Source organism: Notechis scutatus, chromosome 1 (genome assembly GCF_049901735.1).
Source record: "Notechis scutatus isolate UNSWTSFEM ecotype Mainland chromosome 1, rNotScu1.2, whole genome shotgun sequence".
Taxonomy (NCBI): Eukaryota; Metazoa; Chordata; class Lepidosauria; order Squamata; family Elapidae; genus Notechis; species Notechis scutatus.
In genome coordinates this window covers 1822716-1838132 of record NC_142009.1, presented here as the reverse complement: position 1 = coordinate 1838132, position 15417 = coordinate 1822716, and the positions used below count along the sequence as shown (strand labels likewise).

The 15417-nt window shown below is 54.2% G+C and overlaps 1 protein-coding gene across 1 annotated transcript in view; it reads right to left on the bottom strand.

The window, feature by feature from the left end:
* The window catches only part of SUPT6H (SPT6 homolog, histone chaperone and transcription elongation factor), a 55059-nt gene that overhangs the window by 15316 nt on the left and 24326 nt on the right, over positions 1-15417 (bottom strand). Inside the window, 13 exon segments of the mRNA XM_087952836.1 lie at positions 495-635; positions 1933-2075; positions 4479-4626; positions 4776-4983; positions 5549-5676; positions 6735-6902; positions 7619-7756; positions 9848-9983; positions 11934-12010; positions 12759-12876; positions 12979-13118; positions 14085-14280; positions 14379-14533. Coding sequence (XP_087808962.1) covers positions 495-635; positions 1933-2075; positions 4479-4626; positions 4776-4983; positions 5549-5676; positions 6735-6902; positions 7619-7756; positions 9848-9983; positions 11934-12010; positions 12759-12876; positions 12979-13118; positions 14085-14280; positions 14379-14533 — 1896 coding nt within the window.

Below are 15417 nucleotides of genomic sequence, written 5' to 3'. Positions count from 1 at the left end.
GGGAAGCCAAGGCTTTGCCCAACACGGCCCGGGCACCAGCTGTGGGGCCTTTCCAGGGGGTCTCTGGCCCTGCAGGGTTTGAGGCTGCCCGTTGCTCCACGTCCCGCTCCCTCCCACCCCACCCTCCAAGGCTCCAATCGCCGGCCAAGAAGCTGCACAAACACCCGGCTGGGAAAATGGGACGTCCCCACCCCTCCCCAGTCGAGAGGGGGGTGTTTGGCTTTCCCGTCCTCCACGCTGGAGATCCGTTCCCAGCCAGAAAGCAAAGCCCTTTGAAACAAATGGCCGGTCACTGCCCGCTGATTGTTTTGGCCAGCCTCCCGCCGTCTGGCCAAAGGGCAGAGTGGAAGCACGCTGGGAAGAGGGGACAGGTGTGGCGGTCAAACAGTGCCAGCTCCCTGCTTGGCGGGAGGGTCTGGGGCCAGGGAGAGGCCCCGGGCATCCTGACCAGCCGTTGACCAGAGCCGCCTGGGCTGAACTGCCCATGAACATACCTTGACTCTTTCCTCCGGCCGTTTGACCACTTTGTCGCTGAGGAATTTGGTGGGGATGAAACCGGTGACGCCGTTGTCCAGACGGGTTTTCACCCCAATGGCCTGACCAGGGCAGGAGCCGCTGTCAAAATGGTTCCACACCTGGACAGAGGAGAAGTGTTGCCTTAGCCTGGTGTGCTTAAGCGACCCCAAGAGTCCTGGTGCGACCTCCGTGAGTTGGTCTCCAAGAACGCAGCCCCTTCCGGAGGGGGGCAAGAGGGACCCAGAGAAACCCTCCCCCTTTTGCCAGTGTGTTCGTGGACTGGCAGAGACATGGTCAACAAGGCCAGCCAATGGGAGCTGACTTCAAAACTTAAAAGGAGTCTGGGCGTGGCTTAGCTCCCTGCTCTCAACTCTGAAGAAACCGAAACTTGCTTGCTTGCCCACTGAACCGAAGTGAAACTACTTTGCTTCTCTGCTTGTGTTTTGCCTGTAACTTTCTACCGGTTGGAAGAAGCTACTATTGGTATTGTAAACTTTACTTAATATGTTATTATGTATATAAAGAAGTTAATAAATCCTGCTGAATCAAGTCACCGGTGTGCTTTCTGGATTTGATTTCTGCAATAAACTCGTAACACCATTTCAAAAGATGGTGAGAACCTGGAAATAGTGCAGAGAAGAGCCACAAAGATGATTAGGGGGCTGGAGGCTAAAATATATGAAGAACAGTTGCAGGAATTGGACATGGCTAGTTTAATGAAGAGAGGGACTTGGGGGGGGGGAGGGGGGCATGACAGCAGCATTCTAGTACCTGAGGGGCTGCCCCCAAAAACCGACTCTCCAAAGCCCCTGAAGGCAGAACAAGAAGCAACGGAATGAAACTAAACAAGGAGAGACCCAACCTAGAATTAAGGAGGAACAATTAATCCGTGGAACGGAAGTTGCCTCCAGAGGTTGTGGGTGGGTTCATCGCTGGAGGTTTTTAAGAAGAGGCTGGGCGGCCACTTGTCTAGAACAGGGTAGGGTCTCCTGGAGGTTGGACTAGAAGACCTCCAAGGTCCCTTCCAATCCTAGGATTCTACCCATCTCAAAGCCTTCTGGCTGGGGAATTCTAGGAACCGAAGCCAGAGGAAGATCCAACTTGGAACGGAGGAAGATTTTCCTGGCAGTTAGATCAATTAAGCGGTGGAACAGCTTCTCTCTAGAAGTTGCGGATGCTGCATCACTGGAGGTTTTCCAGCCGCCCGTCTGAAATAGTAGAGGGTCTCCTGCTTGAGCAGGGGGTTGGACTAGAAGACCTCCAAGGTCCCGTCCAACTCGATTAATCCCAATAGGTGTGACGGGGCTCAGGACGGCTTCAGAAGCTTTCAGGCAGCTGAGGAAGGAAGGACAGCCCCCCCTAGCCCCCCTCCCCCAAAAAGAACTGCGTGTGTTGGGGGGCAGGGCTGGGGGTTACCTCGCTCAGCTCGGGGAAGTTGTCCTGCTGGCAGAAGGGGCACTGCCAGAGCCCCGTCTCGTCGTTCCGGATGGCCTGGTCGTAGCTCTCTCCTTGCGGGCGTCGATGGGCGATTCCCGTCACGTTGCAGATGATCAGTTTACCTGCGGACAGGAGGAGCCTTCAGGGGGGGCCTCGGGTCAAGGCAAGCAGGGGCTTCGCAGAGCCCACCCCTCTCAGGGCAAGGGGGAGCTGGGGAGACCCTCCTCGCTCCTGCCGGGGCCGGGCTGGGGGCCACCAGGGTCCTGCCTTTGGGGGGCCCTGCCCCACATTTCCTCGGCTAAGCGAGGCAGTCAGTCCTGTGAGTTTTGCCCCGTTTTACGACCTCCCTTGCCGCCGTTGTTAAGAGAATCATTGCATTTTTAAATGTTATTAACAGGGTCATTAAGCAAATCCGGCATCCCCGTTGACTTGGGCTTGTCAGAAGGTCGCAAAAGGGGATCACGTGACACACACACACACACACCCCGGGATGCTGCGACCTGTCATAAACGCGAGTCAGTGGCCGACTGGCCGAATTTTGACCATGGGGATAGTGCAGCGGTCATAAGTGTGAGAAACGTTGTAAGTCACTATGCTCAGTCCCATCGTCAATTCTGAACGGTCATTAAATGAATTGTCTGTGGAGATTCCCAGTCCTGCTTGTCCCAAAGGTGCTTTTTTTTTCCTGACTTTTTTGTTTTTTTCCTTGAAGATGTTTCGCTTCTCCATCCCAGAAGCTTCTTCCGCTCCGACTGTGGATGGTGGGACTGAAGGGAAGGATTGATCCTCCTTGCGGACAGCTGGTCATTTGCATCCTTTGGGAGGGTCCTTGAGGCCACTTGGAGTCGTGCAAATGGGTGTGTGGAGCCTCCTTGGGTCTGTTGGCAACAGTTTCAACAACTTCCAGCCGTTCCGAGGCGGCTCCACATCCATTTTCACTACTCAGGTGACCCTGAAGACACAGCTGAAGCCCCCAGGTGGCCTCAACGGCTCCTTAAAAGGATGCAAATGACCAGCTTTGTCTGCAAGGAGGATAAATCCTTCCCTTCCCCTCCCTCCAGTCGGAGCTTAAGAAGTTTCTTGGATGAGAAGCGAAACGTCCTCAAAAGAAAAAAACCAAAAAAAGTCCCATTGCCTCTTGAAGACGTTAAATGAATGGTTATAATAAGCAGGGGTTGGATTGTATTGGTTCAGACCGGTTCTGTAGAACTGGCTGTTATGATTCTGCGCAGTTCGGAGAACCGGCAAATTGTGGCCCTGGCTGGCCCCGTCCCTCTCCGCCGGCCCCTCCCCTCCCCTCCCCGCCCAGTCAATCCTTATCGTGCATGGGTGACATTGCTGATTGCGTTCTCCCCCGTCCAGTCACTCCTTAAGGCAGGGGTCCTCAACCACCGGGCCGCGGACCGGTACCGGTCCGTGGAGCACTCTGTACCGGGCCGCAAAGAAAAATAAATAAAAAAAATGGCGGCTTTCTTCGCCTTGGTGAATCCTGCTGGGATCGGGATCAAGGACACAAATGAAAGAAGGGGAGGGAGGAAGCAACCGAAGCCTGTCCTGCTCTCTGGCTCAGCGGCTTGGTTTCCTCCCGCTCGTTCCTCTCTCAGTCGCTCTCCGCTGCTCCACCAGCCCAGAAAGAAACTGCTTCAAAGAAGCCGGGGGTGGTGCTTTTCCTGTCGCCGCAGCTTCTCCGAGCGCCCGCTCACCCCACCCCACCCACCCGCGCGCTTCAATCCACAGTGCCCGTTCCTGCCTGTCTGGTTGTTTGGGAGCAGCTTCGCTGAGAATAATAACTATTCGCCTCTTTTTATCAGCCGAAGCTGCTCCGAAACGAAGAAGGCAGGCAGGCAGGCAGAACGGAGCACTGTGGATTGAACTGCGGGCGGGCGGGTGCGGATGGGGGTAAACGGGCGCTTCGGAGGAGCTGCGGCGACAGGAAAAGCCACCACCCCCCCGGCTTCTTTGAAGCAGTTTCTTCCTGGGCTGGTGGAGGAGCGAGAGAGCGACTGAGAGAGGAACGAGGCAGACACCTGAGGGAGGGAGGGAGACACCTGAGGGATGGGGCTGAGGGAGGCAGGGCCGAGGCGCTCCCTGAACTTGGTGGTTTGCTGGAAGACGTTTTATTACCCGACTAGGTAACAACATCAGAGGGGTGGATTGTGGGGTGGGTTGCACAAAAAAAGCCACACTCACCCAGTCACATGGCCACGCCACCTCGCCACGCCCACAGAACCGGTAGTAAAAATATTTGCATCCCATCTCTGGTTATAAGTCAAAGACTACCTGTACCCACATACCTGCTCACTACCCTGAAGTCACCTGAAGGTCTAAGGCAGCTGTTTCTCAACGCTGGCCACTTGAAGATGGGTGGACTTCAACTCCCAGAATCCCCCAGCCAGCATAGCTGGCTGGGGATTCTGGGAGTTGAAGTCCAACCCCATCTTCAAGTGGCCAATGTTGAGCAACCCTGGTCTCAGGTCCCCAGAAGCCTGGTTACACTCCAGGTGACAAGCATTGGGTGCACCTACCGATGTAGAAGGTTTCGGGGGTCTCCTTGGTCAACATGTTGAAGACCTCCTCAGAATTGGGGGAGCGATAGGGGCTCCTGAGGTCCTTGTAGCGGCAGCTCAGCTCCGCTCGGATGTCGTACAGGGTGATGTGCTTGTCGCCATAGCCCTGAAAAGGACACAGATTACAGATGAACAGAGTTGGAAGGGACCTTGTAGGTCATCTACTCCAACCCGCCGCGGGGGGGCCGTGAACGTCTGGGAAAAAGACCCTTCCCTTGGGCTGGGAAGGAGGGAGGGGGAAGAGGTTCTGCGGACCTGTCTCTCCAGCTCCTCCGCAAAGGCGTCGAGGTCCAGGTCCTTCAGCCGTTCCGGGTTTTCCAGGATCTCCTCGAGGGCCCCAGCGGGATTGGCGTCTTCGGCCGACTCGTCGTACTCCAGAGCATCGACCGCCATCTTCCGCGCCCACTCGTAGGTTTCTGGGTGGACCCGGGAGCCATCCAGGACCTCGATGTAAGAATCCGTGCTGGGAACCCAGACAGGCAGCGTCAGGGGAGATTGATTGGTTTCACACGGCGTTTAACAAAATACGGCACTAAGTGTATAAAATGCCACCCAAAACACAAAGATTTGTCTATCAAAACACAAAGATTCTTTGTGTTTCTTCAATTGAGCCCATTCATGGGCTGGGTGTCATCATTCCCGTTCTCCAATTCAATATATTCGTGGGGCAAAAGCTCTGGTAGTTTAGTTACAATCTTTTAAAGATAAAGAGTTGGAATGTACTTTCGCTTCCAAACTGCTGCGCGGCTCTTCCAGATTTCCTCCTCCCCCCCCGCCCTCCTTTTAGGGCAACTACTAAAACAGCCAGAGGAATGTTTGATGAATTGACACCCCCCCCTTGCCCAAAGGGGCAGCATCCCAATTTAAATAGTTCAACCAACCACCCAACCAAGGCCTGGCGAGAGAGCAACCCCTGGCATGGAGGAACCGGAGCCGCGGAGGCTTCCTTTGGGACGCTGCAGCAGCGGCGCCCAGCCGAGGACCTGCCAGAAGGGCTGCTGCCTTGCTGGCTCCCCCCCCGCGCCCACCTGTCTCCCAGCGAGGCCGTGTCGATCTTGATGAAGCCGGCGCAGTTGATGAAGACTTTGGGCCCCATGTGGCACATGGTGACCAGCTGGGTCCGGTTCTCCAGCCGCGTGTTGTTCTGCTTCAGGATCTGAAAGAGGAGACGGGGCAGGTGGTCACTCGGAGGCCGGGGAGAAGCGAGGGAGCCGCTCGGGGGGTTAAAGGAGGAGGGTCTGGGGGAGGCAGAGGTCCTCCCGAGCCTCCAGCCTCCTTGGACTCCCACCCAGAATTTGTCCCCCGGCTTTTCAACAGACATGAAGGCAACCCTCAACTTACAGCAGAGGCCCCCAAACTTGGCCACTTTAAGACTTGTGGACTTCAACTCCCAGAATTCTCATTGACAAGGCAATATAAACTGAGAGCAAAACCCACCCCTTCGAGCACTGAAGATGTTACCTAGTTGGGTCATGAAATGTCTGCAAGAAAACAACTCAGATCAGAGCGTCCCAAGGACCCCACAGTCCCCTTCCTTCCCCCTCACCTCAAACTCCCAGAATTCTGGAAGTCCACAAGTCTTAAAGTTGCCAAGTTTGGGGACCTCTGACTTACAGCCATTCACTTAGTGACGGTTCAATGGCCCTGAAAATAGTAACTTCCAACCAATCCTCGCACCTGCAGCTGCCACACAGCCACCTGATCCCAATTTGGGCCTTGGGCAACTTTCACGTATTGACACGGCTTTGCACCGTGGTGATGCACTGAACAACGGGTGGTGGGAAATGGTGGTAAAACGGAGCAAAAACCCATTCGCTGTTCCTGGTAATCGACAGACGTTTTTGGCTCAGTCGTGACTTTCCTCGCCCCCCGTTGTTCAGCAAACCAGGGCAATTGTTACGTGAACCGGGCTTCGCCATGGACTTTGCTTGTCAGGTCGCAAAAGGGGAATCCCATAACACCGGGAACACCGTGACTGTCATAAATACGAGTCAGTTGCCCAAGCGCCTGGATTTTGATCAGGGGATCGTTGGAACGCTGCCACGGTCCTAGGTCATTTTTTCCCCCAGGGCTGTTTGTAACTTGGAACGGTCACTAAAACGGAGGATTGCGAAGTGGAGGAAGGTCTTTCAAAGGAGGGTTTCTGTCGCCCCCACCTCCCATGCCAGGGTCCCCCAGCCCGTTGCCCCCACCGGCACGCAGCAGAGCCCCTACCTTCAGCAAGTGGGTGCCCTTGCGGGCTCCCAGGCCGCAGACGTACTGCAGGAGGGCCTGGCTGTGTGGGTGGGCGATGGCCCGGTTGACGTCCACGCCCACCTCGTTCACCCGGTTGATGAATTCGCAGTAGAGGGCGCCCAGCAGCTCTTCCTTCACCACGTGGTCCTGGGGGTGGGCACAGGGAAGGGAACGTCAGCCCTCCAGCCGTGGGGGCGGAGGGGGAGGGGGGAAGGCCTCAGGAGCCGGGTGGCCCAGTCTGGGTGAGGGGAAGGGGATCAACCAGCTTTGGGCTGAGTGGTGCCAACAGGCTTCTGGACTCCAGGTCTTAAGCCCACCCCTCCCCACCTTTGAGAGAGACCCCCTCCCCACGAGAGGGTGAGGCTCTAGCCAAAGTCCGCTTAGCATCTCGGTATTACCTGTTCAAGACCAGCTCTGGAAGGGACAGGAGTTTATTTTCCCCCACCCAGCAACTCCGGTCCCGATTCTTTTGTCCTGGCTGGCCTTGGACCCTCAGGGCCTCCCCACTGGGAAGGGCCAAGAGCTGGTTTGGTGTAGTGGTTAAGACACCGGGCTAGGAAGCAGGAGACGGGGAGTTCTAGTCCTCCCAGTCCGGCTGGGTGAATTTGGGCTAAACACTAGGAGACGGGGAGTTCTAGTCCTGCCTTAGGCATGAAAGCCACCTGGGTGACTTTGAGCCAGTCTCACTCTCTCAGCCCCACCCACCTCACAGGGTTGTTGCTATGGGTAAAATAGGAGGAAGGTGTGTGTTGTATAGGTCCTCCCCCTTGAGTTGTTTGTACAAATAATGGAGGCGGGGTACAAAACGAACGAAACTCTCCAACCCCTCGTCTTCCAGGCAAGGCCTCCCTGTGGGGGGTTACCTGCATGGGGTGCAGCTTCAGGCAGAGAATATCCTCGTCGGGGCTGCAGACTTGGGCGAACTCGACCAGCGGGTCCTGGATGCGGCGAGCGAGGGAGACAGCTTGGCGCAAGACGGGCGGGTAGTCCCTGAATTCGGTCTGCGAGGAGGAGAGTCAACCTGCAGTTGGTTCTGGTTTATTGGCACACCCTCCTGCCCCTCCTCATCCTTTTCTACCCTTAAAACACATTCTCACGTTCACCAAATTGTCACAGAATAGAATAGAATAGAATAGAACAGGAATATGGAACAGAAAAGAATTAGAATAGGAATAAGAAGAATGGAATGAAATAGAATGGAGTGGAATACAAAATAGAAAACAGAATAGAACAGAACAGAATAGGAATTAGAAGAATGGAATGGAATAGAATAGAAAATATTGAATGGAATGGAATAGAAAATAGAGAACAGAAAATAGAGAACCGAATACAATGTGATACTGTACAATGCGACACAATACTTTATTTGGCCAAGTTCCTGTTCCTCTTGAATTCATTTCACTTTTATGTTTCTGCTGGCTGACCCAGTTCACACCCACGTAACACAATTGAGATCACTGTGTGCCAAAAGCAAATATTTTCCCTTCTTTTGGCAAACATTCCTTCCTCCTTGAGCCTGCCTAACATTTGCTACTTTTCAACCGGGATCTGCACGTTTCCAGAATTCCCCCATTTCCCCTTTTATGGGTAGTCCTCAACTTACGACCACAATGGAGTGGAATACCTGCCACACTATGTGTATCCCCACAAAGGGCCTTTTCAGATCCACAGATGACTATTAGCATTTAGCATTAGCCCTTAGACTTATATCCCGCTTCACAGTGCTTGACAGCCCCCTCTAAGCCGTTTAGAGTCAGCCTTTTGCCCCCCGACAATCTGGGTCCTCATTTTACCCACCTCAGAAGGACGGAAGGCTGAGTCAACCTTGAGCCAGTCAGGGTTGAACCGCTGGCTGCAGGCAGTTAGCCTGCAATACAGCACTCTAACCACTGTGTCACCCCAGTTGCCTTCCTTTCCTTCCTTCCTTTTCTTCCTTCTCGTCTTATTTTCCTTCCTTCCCCTTCCTTCCTTCTTCCTTTTCCTTCCTTCCTTTTCTTCCTTGTCTTATTTTCCTTCCTTCCCCCTTCCTTCCTTCTTCCTTTTCCTTCCTTCCTTTTCTTCCTTCTCGTCTTATTTTCCTTCCTTCCCCTTCCTTCCTTCTTCCTTTCCTTCCTTCCTTTTCCTTCCTTCTCGCTTATTTTCCTTCCTTCCCCTTCCTTCCTTCTTCCTTTCCTTCCTTCCTTCCTTCCTTCCTTTTCCTTCCTTCTCGTCTTATTTTCCTTCCTTCCCCTTCCTTCCTTCTTCCTTTCCTTCCTTATCTTCCTTCCTTCTTCCCATTTTCCTTCCTTCACCCCTTCCTTCCTTTCCTTCCTTCTCATTTTTCATTTTTCCTTCCTTCCTTCCTTCCCTTCCTTCTCATTTTTCCTTCCTTGCTTCCTTCCCTTCCTTCCTTCCTTCCTTTTCTTCCTTCTCATTTTTCCTTCCTTCTCATTTTTCCTTCCTTCCTTCCTTCCTTCCTTCCTTCCTTCCTTCCTTCCTTCCTTCCTTCCTTCCTTCCTTCCCTTCCTTCCCAAGCAATAGCCCTTAGACTTATATATTGCTTCACACGGCTTGACAGCCCTCTCTAAGCACTTTACAGAGTTGGCTCTTTCCCCTCACAATCTGGGTCCTCATTTTAGCGAGCTTGGAAGGACGGAAGCCTGAGTCAACCAAGACAGAAACTTCCTGGCTGTGGGCAGAGTCAGCCTGCAATAAGTCATTCTAACCACTGTGCCCCCATAGTTATTATTTCAGTAAACACTGAGGGTTTGTCCGCCTGTCAGGAAAGAACTGTTGCGGGACGCACATCCAGTGACTCCTGCGCAATTGTGGTGACGTGCAGACAATAACACCTATGCATACCTGCCCTGTGTGTCCTGATCAGGACTCCATGGCAGTGCAAACAGTTAAAACAGAAATGAACAGCAATTAAAGTTTCTAGTTTCCAGGCAAGATCTGCTTAACAGTTTTACTCTTGTGTTTTATATCTTAAAAGTTAAGACTGTGTGGTATGCCTTATTTTAACTGTGATGCCTCCGAGACGAATAAAGAACGTGAAAGGGAGTTAGCGTCCCCCTCCACAGCCTGAAGACCCTCCCCCAAAAGAGGGTTACCTCTGACTTCTTGCTGTTCATGTAAAGCGTGGCCAGTTCGTTGTCCACAAGCTCCACGCCGATGGAGGAGAGCTGCTGGCCCTGCTCCAGTTCGTGGACAATCCGCTTCACGTCTTCCACCAGCATCTGCGCGTCCCTGGGGAGAAGGAGCGAGGGGAGGGGGAGAGCTGAGGACCCCCAGCTAGGCAGAGGCTCCATTAGGCGGCCCGGCCTGATCCTCTTTGGGGGGGGGGAGCCCCCCCACTCTTTGGGGAGGGGGGAGGGTGAAAGGAGGAGCAAGCAATTCTTCAGCAAAGAAAGAAAGAAAGCAGGACCCCCTCCCTTAAATCCTGCCGGGTTGCCCTATGAAGCCATGGCTTAGAATTGCTGCCCTAACCTTTAGCCAGAGGTCTCCAAACTTGGCAAGACTTTAAGACTGGTGGACTTCAACTCCCAGGATTCCAGCTCTGCTGGCTGGAGAATTCTGGGAATTGACGTCCACCAGTCTTAAAGTTGCCAAGTTTGGGGACCCCCTGCCTTAGGCCATCAAAGGCTTCTATGGGGAGTCCTTGACTTACGATCATGATGGAGCCCCAAATTTATGGGGCTGTGAGACGTTTGTCAAGTGAGCTTTGCCCCATTTTACAACCTTTCCAGCCGCAGTTGTTAAGTGAATCTTGGTTTCCCCATGTTGTCAGAAGGTCCCAAAAGGGGATCACGTGACAACACCCCCCCCCCCGGGGCCACAGCGACCGCTGTAAGTATGAATCAGTTGCCAAGCGTCTGAATTTTGATCACGCGACCAGGAGAAATGCTGCAATGGCCACTGTGTGAAAAGGGGTTGTGATTGACTTTTTCCCCAGTGCTGTTGTAACTTGGAACGGTCACTAAATGAACTGTTGTAAGTCAAGGACTACCTCTATTTTAAAACAGCTGCCTGGAGACAGGCCACGCAGGTAGAAAAAGAACAAAAAGGAAAACCAAAGTGAAAATAAGCACAGGGTGTCCTTGGCTCTCGACCTCCCCCCCTTCATAACTCACGACGGGACAGGCGTCACTGTGCTTGGCAAAACCCGTCATAATAATTCTCCCCTGTGGCTATAGGAGCCGTGGTCATAAATGGAGCTCTGTTGCCAAGTGTCCAAAGTCCAGTCACGATTGTGGTGTGTGTGTGTGAGAGAGAGAGGGGGAGGGAGGGGGGAGAGAACAAGAGAGAGATAGGAGAGAAAAAGAAAGAAAGAGGAAGAGAAGAGAGAGAAAAAGAGAAAGAGGAGAGAGAGAAAGAGTGTCAACTCAAAAATATTTCTCTGGTCTTTTAGCAGAAAGGGAGTGAGGAAAGTAGCGCATTCCTCAAATGCTTCATGGATGATGGCTAAGTGGCTGAAGCTGTTGGCCCGCAAGATTATTCCTGGAGAGGATGATTGATGACTCTTGTCTATGGGTGGGTCCCATTGGAGAATATATGTCCAGGGGTGGGGTGGGGGGAGACCAGGGTCAAGGGGGAAATGAATGATGGGTCTCAGAGTCGGCTGCACCCAGGTCACACCGACATGGTCACTCCTAATAAATGATTTTTAAAAACTCTGAGAGATGCGGCTAGAGATTTGTGATTCGAATGGGGGTGGATTGTCAGAGCCCTGGGAGAGGGAGAGAGAGGGGGAGAGGGAGGGAGGGAGGGAGGGGGAGAGAGGGGGAGAGAGGGGGGGGAGGGAGGGAGGGAGAGAGGGAGAGAGAGAGAGAGAGAGAGAGAAAAGAAAGAGACAGAGATTGTCCAAACTTTGAATCTGAGTCATAAGTAGCCCCAAGTTAGTTTCCTCATAAGCAACCGGTCATAAGTCAAGGACTTCCTGTATCACTGCTCCCTCAAGTATAGAAAGAAAAATAATGGCAAATTTAAGGACGGAGGGGCCAAAAACCTCCAGTGGGAAAAGGGCCCTTCCAGACATTCCCAGGAGGGGCCTTGTTCATCCCTGCGAGCTTCTCCCGGAGTGGAACAAGGGGAAGGCGGGTCTTTTATGCGAGCAGAGAATTTAAAACCTGCCTGGGGGGGGATCTGAACTCAGGGCCTTGCTGGGAGGGGTCCCCGACAGGTCGGTCCGAAGCTTACCTGTTTTCTCCCGCAATGGTGACCACGTGGGGTTTCTTGCTGAGCAGGAACTTCTTCAGGGTCTCAATATCCTGAGCCTGCGTCAGAGAAAGGGGGTCTCACGCTTGGAAGGAGGGGAGGGAAACAAAACAGCAGAGCCCCCCCACTTATGGCCAAAGGAGACCCTCCCCCACGCTGGAAGTTGGGCAGAAAAGACAGAAAAGGTGTTCTTCTCCCACAAGGTTCAGCTGAATGGAGTCCTTGGCTTATGACCAAAACAGAGCCCAGCATGTCTGTTGCTAAGGGAGAGGGTTAAGGGAGTTTTGCTCCGTTTTATGACCATTCTTGCCACAGTCGTTAGGTGGATCACTTAATCAGCGGCTAAGTGACTACTGTGGGTTGTTAAGTGAATCTGGCTCCCCTCTTCAGCTGGCTTGCCCGAAAGTGGCAAAAGGACCATCCTAAATATCGGTCAGCTTCCAAGCGTCCACATTTGGTTCATGTGACGGTTCACAGGGAGGCCGCAACCGTCGTAACTGGGCAAAATTGGTCATAAGTCACTTTTTTAGGGCTGCTGCTCCCCAGCAAGCAAGCTTTAAAGCAGTGGACTCCCACTCCCAGAATCCCCCAGCCAGCCTGCTGAGTGGGAGTCCGTCCACCTTAAAGCATTGCTGGCTGGGGGATTCTGGGAGTGGGAGTCCACCCCTCTTTATAAAGCGGCCAAACTTGGACACCCCCGTTCTAAAACAAAGACACAGGCGGCGCTGTAGCTCCGCTTCCTTCCTGGTGGCAAACCAGGTGAATCCTGGGAGTGAGACGACTCCCCCCCACTTCCCCGGGGCTCACCTTCTTCTCCCTCTCTTCCTCCCGCCAGGCGTTCCTCCGCTTGGTGAAATGCGGCAGGCGCAGGAAATCGGTGACCTCGCCTTCCCCGTTCAGCAGGGCGCAGAAGACAGGGTGGTTCCTGCAAAAAGAGGCAGCTGGCTGAGTCCGGGGCAGAGCCCGAGGGGCCACCCTGAACCTGGGCCTCCCACCCACCCACCCTGCTCCTCCCGCCCCCTCGTACCTGGCCGAGGAGAAGGCGATGCCCAGCACCCGGATGCCCTTCCCTTGGTTCTCATCCATCAGATCTTCGTCTTCCTCCACTTGCTGGTCGGGCCGATAAGGGGCCACCTTCAGCCAGTTGTACAGCTTCCGGCTACAGGCCTGGTCGGAGAAACGGGGGGGCGGGTGGTTGGGGAGGGATTAATTTAATTCAATCAAATTTAATTTAGTAATTTAAAGTCATAATTCACTGTAACAATTTCAATTCATTTAAGGAAGTTTAATTTACAGGTGTTCCTCAACTTAGGATGGGGTGTCGAACTCAAGACCCCCCAGGCCGGATCTGGCCTGCAGGGGCGCCCTGGAAACAGCCCAAGAGCGGCCCCCGGGGTCTCTGCCAGCCGAGGTGTTTCCAGCCACGACAGCCTCCGGCAACCCTCTGCCGGTGAAAACGGAGCTCAGGGGGGCCGAGCTCCGTTTCTGCTGGCAAAGCGCTTGATGCCGCCACAGGCCACTCTGGCCACGGGCAGCCCCCTCCCCACCCCCCACCCCAAGGTCAAACACCACCCCCATGTGGTCCTCAATGAAACGGAGTTGGAGTCCCCCCCCCCAACTTAGGATCGCTGGGCCCGGAATTCCCATTGCTAAAGGAGACCTTCGTTCAGTTTGAGGTTTGCTGCATTTTACGACTTTTCTCCTCCTGTCGGTTACGTGAATCCCTGCAGCTGTTCAAGTTGGGAACCTGGTCGTTAAGCGAATCCGGCTTCCCCGTTGACTTTGGGGGGAGGGGTGTCCCCTGAGCACTGCGACCGTCGCAAACGCACACCAGTTGCAACTTTCTGGCCTTCAAAGTCAATGGGGGAGCCAGATCCCCTTAACGACCGGGTTACTAATTAAACAACTGTGGTGATTCACTTAACGGCTGCAGCGAGGCAGGCCGTAAAATGGGGCAGAACTAAATAAACGCCTCGTTTACCAGTAGAGAGGCTCAATCGTTGAGGGTAGCTTGTGTTAAAGGATCCATATGCCACCTGCTCACTGTCTTGAGCGACTCCGGGTGGCTTCCTCCCCCAGGCCATACCAAGCCCCCGCTTCCTGCCCCCCCAAACGCTGCCGCCCCCCCCCCACCTTCACGACGCACTCCTTGGCTTCCAGCAGGAGCTTGTTCATGAGCTCCTTGGCCATCTGCGGGTAGAGGAACTGGCGCAGGGCCCGCTCGATGGCCAGGGTGCGCTGGCGGTTCCACTCCTGCACCTGGTGGCTGAACTCGTCCCGGTAGTAGAAGGCCTTGATCTCCTCGAAGTAGCTCTGGTCGCTGCCGTAGCTGCAAGATTGGAGGGCTGGGGTCAGGGCGAGGAAGGGCGGCGGGGCCCAGCGGGGCAGCGGGAGGGCCCCCGCGGCCGGCCCGCCTGCCCGACTCACCCGTCCACGCCCTTCATGTCCACGGAGATGTCGATGGTCAGCAGGCTCTCCTCTTTGGCCAGCGAGATCTTCAGGAACTGCTCGTCCCGCAGCTCCTTGACCGGCTTGTTCTTCAGGTACTTGAAGGAATAGGCGTAGTGGGCCTCGTCCACGTCCTGGAGGGAGGGAGAGGTCTCGCAGCTCTCTCCGAGTCACCGGCACCGAGGTGGGGTGGGTGGGTGGGCTCTATCACCCCCTGCGCCCCCCCTTCCCCACCAGCTGTGGGTTCCAGATGCAGGGTATCCCCAAAGCACCTCCGAGCCAGCAACAGGGCCACTGGTCAGGGCTGCAGGCTTGCCTTGGCCGTTCTTGTGACTGCTCAGAATAGGACGAGCTGGAAGGGATCTTGGAGGTCTTCTAGTCCAGCCCCCTGCTCAAACAGGAGAACCTATCGTATTTCAGGAACTGTCTACTCGTCTTAAAAGCCTCCACTGATGGAGAGCCTACGATTTATGGTGGCCAGCTGTTCCACTGGTTAATTGTCCTCCCTGTTCAGAAGTTTCTCCTCAATTCCAGGTTGCTTCTGTCTTTCCTTAGTTTCCATCTGTCCCCCACTCCCCCCCTTCTCTGGGGCAGCCCCTGAGATACTGGAATGCTGCTCTCATCTCCCCACCCCCCAGTCCTTCCTTTCTCCAGACTAGCCAAGCCCAAACCCTGCAGCCGTTCTTCCTATCTTTTATAGTCTCCAGGCCTTCGATCCTCTTCTCAGGTGTCCCCAGGGAGGCCTCCACAGACATCCTGCCTCAGGTATCATTTTAAATAAAGGGGCCCTGAATGGCAAGGTGGGAGAGCAAACCACGGCCAAAACCTAAAACCTGACTTGTATTTCCTATGATTTCAAAATGACACAGGCGTAAACCGCTTAAACACGCCACTCTCTAAGCGCAAGAGGAAGAGGAAGGAGGACATCATCCTACGGATGGAGGGTTACCTGGTCTGGTAGCAAAACGTCCAGGAACTAAATGATCCGCCCGGAGAGCACACCACTGCCTAAATCGTT